Raw genomic sequence first — 10,310 nt, forward strand, 5'->3', positions numbered from 1 at the left:
GTGTGTGTGTGTATGTGTAAAATCTCAATTGCAGTTGTACACTTAAGTATTGCACCACACTAGCTCTTCCTTACAAATGTACGTATTAGGGTTATGGTAGATCTCTTAGCTAGGTTTTATTCCTAGTGAACCAAAACTGCAATCTTTGTAATGCAATGTTACTTTGCTGTATAATGTATTTTTATTTTGCAACCTTGCAATTACATAAATTTGCTAGGACTTTTAGTTTATTAAAGGCATATAGAGTATTGAGCACAATCCAGTTCTTTTTAAATAGTTGATTTGCAAAGTGAAGTCAAACAAAGAAAATTTAGAATTAAAAAAAAAAAAAAAAAACTCACATACGAATGTACATTAATAATCCCTTAACATGAACCAATAGTTATTTACAAATGTGATAGAACAAATGTTTTGCTTTTTATTCAAATGCTCTTTCATGAAAAAGAAAGACCTGAATTTGATGCTTAAATAATATCCAATGAAGCACATCAATCTCCATGACTATAAAAATATGTACCAAATAAAAAAGGAAAAGAAATTGCTACCTTAAATTACACAACCTTCGGTACACAAACACCAAAAACCTGCGCTGCTTAACCCAAAATTACACAAAAAGAAGCATGAGGGAGAAAAACAGTGACCAACTGATATAAACATCACTGAAGGTGGAACATACGAAGTACTACAATTTTTAATTCCATTTTGCATGCATAAAAGAAAGAAAAGAAACTCACCTGAGTTGATGTCATATTCCAACAAGTTAGCAAGTGAACTTTGCCACATCATTCCCCTCACTAATGTAAATTAAACCCATTATTTTTTCTCCAAAATGCCCATAAAAATATTACAATTGACCACCTAGTCATCATCAATCTCTATACATAAACCCTCAGTTAGCTCTTTGCTTACATAATGTGAAACCATCTCAGATAAAAGACTGTCAAATTTCTGTGTGCTTCTTAAATATCAACCATCTTTCACTCAATGGTTTTGGTTTGCTTTATTGAGCTTTAAGCCATAGTTCTCCCACAAATTCCCTTCCTCAGTACTCATCAAGAAGGGGAAGCAACTTTCAGCCACAGCAGCAACATTTCCAACATTGGAATTTGAAGGTGAAGAACCATCATGTGTTAGTAGCCGATCATTGATATCACCATAGCTACTTCCTTGATTGTATAGAGAAGATTGAATATCATTGTTCTTGAAGTAAAAACAATTTCTTGAATTTTCCTTTCTCTTCTTGTTACCTTCCTTTGCATCCCTTTGATAGTTGCTAATACTTTCCCATTTCTCTTTGTACATTAAAGCAGTTCTTTTGTAACCAAAGCAAGCCATTTTGTTTGCTACTTCCTCCCATGCAATTTCTTCTGAACATTCACTTTGTGGAAACCTTGTCTCCATCTCAGCTTTCAACTGTTGAAGCCTTGTAATCTCAGATTCTGACCAGCTAATATCACTACCTCTGATAGTGCTATTCAAGATTTCACTTCCATCTTCATTCTGGTTTTCGCTTTGGTTTCGAATTTCAGCTATCATTACACTCTCAGGAGCTTCTTCAGCTTTTAATTCTCTTCCTGTTAAATTTTGCAAAGCCTCCATTAAAGCAGCATCTCTGGCTTCAATCCATGCTCTTTCTTTAGCCCAAAACTTGTGCTCCCTCTCTAACCTTGTTGCCTCTTGTTTCCTCCACTCTTCTTCTCTTAACATCCTCTCCTTTTCCTTCTCTTCAAGTGTCTTCACAAGTTTATCCAACCATTCCTCTTGCTTCTCCACCAGCTTCCTCATTTGAGAGTCAATGAAATTTTTTATCTTTACCTTCCAACTCTTCCCATTCTTTTTCTTTTTCCTCTTCTCCATGGAGTCATCATGATTCTCCATGAGCCCCTCATGAATGCTTTGGTCATTGTCATCATCAGATGAAGATGTTCCAAACTCAGTGGAGTTAGTGAGGCTTAGGCTATCACAATGCTTTTGAGACTGAAACTTCTCTTGATTTGTTTGGAAATGAAGGTTGGTAACAAGATTATTGGTTTCTGGAACTGAGGTTTGATTACTGTTTTCTCCATATAAGGCTTCAAGTTGACGAAAGAATCTATAATGCTTCCCATCATGTCTTCCAGCTTTACCTTCTTTTGTCTTCTTGTAATATTTGTACAGGTTCTCAAACTTCTCTCTGCACTTTTTCCCACTCCTTTGATATCCATGCTCTTCAGACATGATCCTGAGGTCATCAACACAATCAAAACGACATGGGGTATGGAAGAAATTAAACAGCATAAAAAAAAAAGCCTAATACCATGATGACCTCATTGTATAAGAGATAGAACCCTAGTTAGAGCTTTGAAGGAATACCCCAAACATGCCCATGTGACAATGAGCTTTGGTAATTAATAATAATTTTTATGAAATGCCATGCACTTACGCTTTTTTTTTTTTTTTTTTTTAATGTTCTTGGTACCTAGTTATAGCAAACACAACTAAGCATAGGACAAATGAATTTCCATAGAAATGAAATTTTTGAAGGAAGAGCCTCAGGTTGATGTCATTTCATACGACGGAATTACAAGACAGGTGCAAAGGCATCCATCGGAATGGTCAATGAAATTTTAAATTAAGTAAAAATAAAATAAAAATAAAACAAAGAAATAAAGGGAAAAACTTGCACTTAAAAGAGGGGTACAAAATTTCAAAATGGAAATCGTGACAGTGGTAGAAACGTACTGGATTTAGTACATGAAACTTAAATGCTTTTTAAGTACACAATCAATGATCGAAAATTGAGTAGATAATTAAACAGTTGTATAGTCATTTTCCAGCATATATATAAGAAGCTAACAAAATTGTATACAACTATATATCAGATTTTCCAGAATTCACAGACACCTAAAAGGCTAAAACTAACACTATCAACTTACAATTAATTAAGGATACTGTAAAGGAGTTACATGTGGAACGAATTTAGACGGTTGTCCTCAATTTCTTTATTTTTTTTAATAAACAAATAAAGTATACAAAACTATATATGTATAAAAAAAAAATGAAAACAAAAGCATGTACTATAGAAGAAGAAGGAGGAGGAGGAGGAGAAGAAGAAGAATTATTAGGAATATTAAAATAGAATAAATGTTTGTACCTAGAAACTTCATCCCATAAGGGTCCCTTTTGATTAGCCTCTTTGAATTTAGGGTCAAGCTTAGATCTGATTTCAAGAAGAGTAAGAGTCTCTTGTCTGGGCCATCTTCCGGTGGATGCGTCTCCACCGATGCAGCCTGCGGTCTCAGCCTCTAAGCCACTAAGGGATGGAGTTGAAGCACTAGTGATGTTAGCAGCAGCAGCAGAATCGGTGGAGGCAAAGTCGTGAAGGCCACGTGGCATTATGTCACGACCAAACATCATCATCATCTCGTAGTGTTGGTGTTGATGGTGGGAAGTGGCCAACGTCGTCAGATTCCGATGACCGGAAAAAACCTCAGCCGTAGGTTGTGCTTGTACGGGGGGGAAATGGGTCGCCGTCGATGACCTTGGTTCGTTCACGAGTTGCCTGAGATCGGTCATGCCATACTGCTGCAGCTGTTGCTGTTGTTGTTGTTGATGGTGATGGTTATGGTTATGGTTATGATGGTGATGATGATGATCTTCCATTTCCATGAAACCTTAGGGTATAGTTGAGATAGAAAAGAAAGAAAGAAAGAGTGAAGGGAGAAAGTGAGAGAAAGAGTGAGAAGCGTTAGGCTCGGATCCTGTCTTCCACGAAAAAGCTCAAATTTTAAGCTCTGGACAATGGTCCCATTTCTGTGTCCTAGTGTGTGTGTGTATATGCTTACGGTGTGTGTATGTATGAGAATGAGACTAAGAGAGAGAGAGAGAAGAGACTCTCTCTCTTTCTCTTTCTCTCTCTCTCTCTCTGTTTATACCAAGTGTATTAGTATTAGTATTTTGGTGTGTGTGTGTGTTATAGAGTGTTTTATCTGTCTATTTGGCTTTTTGAAGAACTATATATGCGGTTTCGTTCTATGTCTTTGATGAGTACAGTTTGATGGGGTTGGACTTGGAGTGCTTTGGAGAATGAATGAGTGAGCGAAGCACCAAAAAAGAACCTAAGCCCTAAAGGTATATGAATAGAAAGAAAAATAATATATATATATATATATATATATATAGGGATAGGATATTGTGACACCTACGTTATGTTACACCCATGTGACACCCAGTCAATCTCACCGTTAGATCGCTTATGTTGATCCAACGGTTATATTTATTTTCATCTTTGTATGGTCATGATTTCCCAAATTTAATATTTTATATTTATTTCTACCTTTGTATGGTTATGATTTCCCATATTTAATGCTTTCACTTTAAATTTGGGAAATCATGACCATACAAAGATGGAAATAAATATAACCGTTGGATCAACATAAGCGATCTAACGGTGAGATTGACTGGGTGTCACATGGGTGTAACATAACTTGGGTGTCACAATATCCTATCCCATATATATATGATAAATTATTCTTACACTACTATAAGAATATATTTTTTTACACTTAATCCAGTGATTCATATATCTAATAAATCTAATTTATATTCTATTTATAGTTTACATTCAATCTTAATAATTGATCTACTTAAATCTAATACTAACATATTTAATAAATCAGAGCCTTTAATATAAATAAAATTAATAATTAAAATTAAAAATATAATTTATATGGATATAAAGTAATCATGATATATATATATATATATATATATATATATATATATATATATATATTTATACTATGCAATAGAAAATATATTTATAAGGTTGCTAATGAAATCTTGACGTGTGGCTAATAGTGAGAGGACGAATGGAAGACAGCCAGTTTGCATTGCTGACGCGTGTATAGTTCCTTGGATGCTACCTTTTTGACTTTTGGTTATGGTTCACTACAACACTTCGCACTCCATGCCACATTCATTTTCATGAAATGCGTTTTTTTTTTAATAGGAACACTTTTTAATTAATAAACCTTTTAAAAGGAACATACTGAAATCTAAACAACGAGTTGGCAAGTCAATCAAAGAACATTAGAGTTGAAGTATTGAATCAAAGAAAATAGCAAAGGGATTAGTCCAAGTGAGATATGCTTAATTCTGTTTAAGCACAATTTTGGATTAAGTATGTGAGAGCTAGAATATTTTCGTCTCGAATAAAATTACTTTCCGTGAAATATATATAAATATATATATAAAAGTGTTGAAGCAAACCGCTAATGCATACTCCTGGTTATTAGAATTGTTGATGGTAGACTTTTCATTTTGTTTAATGTAACGATTCCTTATATTTTAGCTGCCATGTTATAATATGAGTGTAGTTTAATTTTCAATACAGGTTGAGTAGAGTGAGAAGAGAACTTAGATTCAATTATCATCTAATACAGTTTAGTGAGGGATAATGAACTTTAATTATGATTAAATTTTGACTTGAGATTAGTACTATAACAAGTTCAAAAAGTTTAAACTAGTAAGAATATTCAAACGACAACACATCTCAAAAAAGTAATTAAGGTCGGTATATTAAAAAAATAAAAAAAAAAATTGTAACATAAGAGAAAATGGGAAAGAATACGGAAACCTCAAACTGACCAGGTTCTATGCAAAAGAATTTAGTTTTCATTTTGTTACTCTTGGGGAAAATCACACTCAGAGACCAGATATCGGGGAGGGGCAATTATGGCCGTTCCCTTGAATTTTAACTTTTTATTATTATTATTATTATGGGTTCGCTTTTTCTGCAGTTACTTACTGTAGATAAGTTATTTGTATTAAGTCCAATACGATGTCATTTTGATACGGAAATCATGATGTTTTTGTAATTTTAATTTATATTAGGATTATTATAGTCTTTATATTTATATTTTTTAATTTTTCAATATCAAAACGACGCTGTTTTGGAAATAAATGCAGATAACTTATCTGCAATAACTGCAGAAATATTTTTCTGTATTATTATATATATGATAATATTTTTTAATAATAATAAATTATTAATATTAATAGTTAGCCCATTCCTCAAAAATATTGATAATAGTTAATTTCTATTTTTTTTCTATTAATCCTAACAACATTTGTAAATTTGAGGTTTTATTTTTACTGTCATCATAAAAAATTATATTTCCTGCTCACACACATGCTCACGCAACAGAGATTATTATGCTATCAGTTTATTAACAACTTAAAATATATAATATGTATATTTGGCAGAAATTTAACATATATCTAAAGGTAAAGAATTTCTTCGGTCAATGGAGATAAGTTATTTTCAATGAGACCAAAACGATGTTGTTTTAAGGTAAAAAATTAAGGTATTTTTGTAATTCTAATATATTGCAGGGTTATATTAGTCTTTATCAATATAATCTTTTAATCTTATAACTCCAAAACAACGTCATTTTGAGTACACTGGAGATAATTTTATCTTCCGTGACTGAAGAAATACTTTTCCCTATATTTATAAGGAAAAATGTGTGTCCATTTAAAGAATATAAATGTAGGATTTTTCAAGAGAGTGATAGATATAAAGAGATGTGGATCTTACTGAGAAAAAAAAGGTGTGAGTCTCACCTCTTTGTATTTATCTATCTATTAAAAGGATCTAAGAAAGGTGTATTAGATTAGGATTTTAAAATACTTTTTTGAGATAAAAAATCTTATAGATTTTAAAAGACTATTTAGAATTGGAATTACTTTAAAGACTTTTTTACAATTAAGATTTCATAAGATTGGATTTTAAAAGATTTTAATAGAATTTATAAGATTTAAAAAGACAATATGAATTTATAAGATTTTAAACAATCATAACAAACATTTCAAATAAAAAAAATAACAAAGAAATACAATGATATTAATAAAAAAAAGTAAAACCTAATATAATTTTCTCAATCAGTAAAACCTAATATAAATTTTAACAAAATCACTAGCATGAACGTCTTTGTAATTGTATCCCACCCAAAGCCAGAGTTGTTACGCATAAGCATCGACATTTTGTTATATTGGTTCTTCAACCACTTTAGCCGACTCAAGCAATGATAATAAGTTTTAGGAAACCTAGTCTTTGCATTAAGATGATGAAGTATCACTCTTTCTACATTTTGCTTGCGAAGTGATCCATTAGCATCAAACAATCTATTATTAATAGCATCCACCAAGAGGTGTAACAACTCATCAGTATCATCCATGTCCAGGTTGCAGACGATGCTCATTAAATATGTATGTGTATGTGTGTGTGTGAGTATATTTGATAGAGTTTGACACCGGATTATTAGGATTTTTAATATGTAACATTGCCAAACACGAAGAATATTAGGATTTTATGCTCATTATAATCCAAACAATATACAAAAGAAGAGGGTCGATGAAGAATGTATGTGGGAAACTGATTAGTTCAATTTCAAATTGAAGACGTGAGCACATACGTTTATCGTCAACTCTATACAACTCTGGTAAAACATAATAATGAAGCATATCATTAATTATGAAGGAAGAATACCAAAACATGATAAAAACAGACGACAAATACATTCATTGCAAATTAAATATTAATTAATGAGTTTGATTTGCGAAAATAATAACCGTTGATTGACGAAAATCAACGGTTAAGATATGGTTGTAAACTGTTGTAAACAAAAATAGGTTGTAAGTATAGCATACCCCATAAAAAAATAACAAAGAAATGCAACGAAATTAATAAAAAAAAGTAAAATCTAATATAATTTTCTCAATCAGTAAAACATAATATAATTTTCAAAAAATATTCAAAATCACTAAACAACAGCTTTTCACATATCTAAAGTTATACTAGTCCTCCAAGCATTAGGATTTTCTCGTTCCTGTTCTTGGGTTTGACTAATGGGTTAAAAATTATCTTCTTCATTTGGTATCAAAACTATGCATATATGATTATAAGACCCAATTTTTTGTAATTATTAAAATAATTCTAAATTTGCATATAGAACCTAAATTTCATGATAAAATTTTGTTTGGAATTTTTTGCAATTTATTTTTAAAACCTTGGGTTTTTTTTTACGTGATGAGAGTTTTCTAACCATATATCATATGCATATTTTCATTGAATATTCTAAGAAAATTTCGAATCTGAATTTTTGGGTTTTATTACATGAAAGTTTAGAAAATTTCTCAAATTTTTTTCAATCGATACATTGAAATCTTAAATTGCTTTGGGACTTCTGAAAAACAAGTTTTTAGTTATCTATTGACACAAAAATTGTTTGAAATTGTTTCCTATAGTGAAAGAATTCTGTTCATGAATGTATTGTTACGAAATATATGGTTCATATTATGAAAGTTTCAATCTTTCTTTAGTTCTCATGTTATTTTTCCACTGTTTTATGTTGTTTTTAATACAAAAATCACACCTTTTGTGCCAAGAAAAATCGTGACCATAGCTCAAAAAATCCCTTTTTAAACTTCCAAAATTTATAAAAATGGCTCAAAAATATGTTATTTTTGAGATAGATTATATTAAAATCTCGTTGGTTTGTTGTTTTTGGGTTATTTTGTGACGTAAATTGCTCAAAAATATGTTTTTTTTTAGTTTTGAAGAAGCTCTTATGGCCAAACCCGATTTCGTGCGGGTCAGCCTGCCAAAGGAAGAAGAAAACACTGCCATAGAGAAATCTCAAGAAATCCTAGAGGTTATGGTGAGATTGTGAGAGAGACATCCTATTTATATTTCTTACTAAAAAGTCTCACGAAATTCACACCAATAAAAAATCCATTAAAATTGTTAAATTTTTGAATACCACAAGATTGTTTTTACATTGTTTAAAATCTTGATTGAATATCAATGGATTTGGACGGACTCTAAAATAATCTTTTAAAATCCTAATTGAATACCACGTGACTTTTTTTTAATCCATTAAAATCCTAATTGAATACTAATGGATTTTTTTGTCCAAAAATAATCCATTAAAATCTTTTGAAATCCTAATCTAATACCCCTTAGTTATTACACAAACATTAGCTAGGTTTCATTTATGGATGAATTAATTATAGTTTTGTTAAAAATATTCACAATACAATTTTAAGTACTAATTAATACTTTAAAACTTTTCCTTCCACGAAATATATATAACACAAATCGAGATAAATTTACAATACTATTCCGCAAATAAAGATAGCAGGTGTTAAAATCGAGTACCTTCATGTAGGGTTGGCAAAACAGGCCAACCCTGCTCAACCCGCATACAACCCGAAAAAAACGAGTCGGATTAAGGTTAACTCGAAAAAAAAAATGAGCCAGAAAATTCAACCCAACCCGACCCGAATTGGGTTAGGGTTGGCTCAAAAATATGGCTCGTGGGTTGGCTTGAAAAAATAGCTCGAGAGTTGGCTCGAAAATTGCTCGCGGGTTGGCTCGTTTTCAGCCTTTTTAAATGAACCTGTAGTATTAATGCACCAGCTATGTGACTTCCATCAGCTTAAACAAAGGGTTACAAAATGAGAAATAAAAGCAAAATATTCTAGTTTCGAATTTTCTTAACAACAAATTTGCACCAACATCAAGAAACAATTAGAACCACTTGCTACCAAGTGGGTAAGATATTTGAACCAAACAGAGCTAACAAAACTTAACAATATAAAAATGACAGAGATGTGAGAAGATTAGTGACTTATGTTTAGAGAAGGAAGAAAGGCGATGAAAACATGTGTGGGTTTTGTCCATTTTTGTATATTATATTTTGTATTTTTTTATAAAAAAAAAACTCATCCCGCGAGCTTTCCCGTTTGACCCGCAAGTTGGCTCATTTTTTTTTTAGCAGGTTCGGGTTGACAACTCATTTTTTCCAACCCAATTCGGCTCATTTTTTACGAATTACGAGCCAACCTGACATGTTTGTTCATTTTTGCCAACCCTACCTTTATGCGTACAGAAACCTTTTAAATATATATTATGCTAATTGCTAAAGTATATTACAATTGACAATTTTTAAAATAAAAAATAAAAATAAAGATTATGTTTAATTATTGCATGATTAAAGAATCTAATTTAATGCATTATTCATGAAAAAAAAAACAAAAAAAACACAATATCATCAAGCCATTGAAAGTGAGGTAATGACAAGAAATTAGGGTAATTTACATGAAATTATATACTCAAATTATTGTGTTGAAAAATACATTATCATCTAATTTAATGCATATATATTGACACATAATTTAGTAAGTTTGACCATTCTTGTGATTAAAAATTATAAAAAAAGCGATAAGTGGATTATATTTATTTTAATTTTACAATTCATATAAAA

General features: G+C 31.2%; 1 protein-coding gene across 1 annotated transcript; it reads right to left on the minus strand.

Annotated features, from left to right (window-relative positions):
* Nucleotides 1-479: 479 nt before the first annotated feature.
* On the minus strand, nucleotides 480-3,800 carry LOC133311667 (trihelix transcription factor PTL-like). Its single transcript, XM_061512744.1, has 2 exons — nucleotides 3,134-3,800; nucleotides 480-2,221 (listed from the first exon to the last, which is right to left on the minus strand). Exons 1-2 carry the CDS (start codon nucleotides 3,646-3,648, stop codon nucleotides 982-984), a joined length of 1,755 nt encoding a protein of 584 aa, XP_061368728.1. The 5' UTR covers nucleotides 3,649-3,800; the 3' UTR covers nucleotides 480-981.
* Nucleotides 3,801-10,310: the final 6,510 nt, after the last annotated feature.

Source organism: Gastrolobium bilobum, unplaced genomic scaffold (genome assembly GCF_033153095.1).
Source record: "Gastrolobium bilobum isolate Gb01-03AN ecotype WA unplaced genomic scaffold, APGP_CSIRO_Gbil_v1 utg3765, whole genome shotgun sequence".
NCBI classification, from domain to species: Eukaryota; Viridiplantae; Streptophyta; class Magnoliopsida; order Fabales; family Fabaceae; genus Gastrolobium; species Gastrolobium bilobum.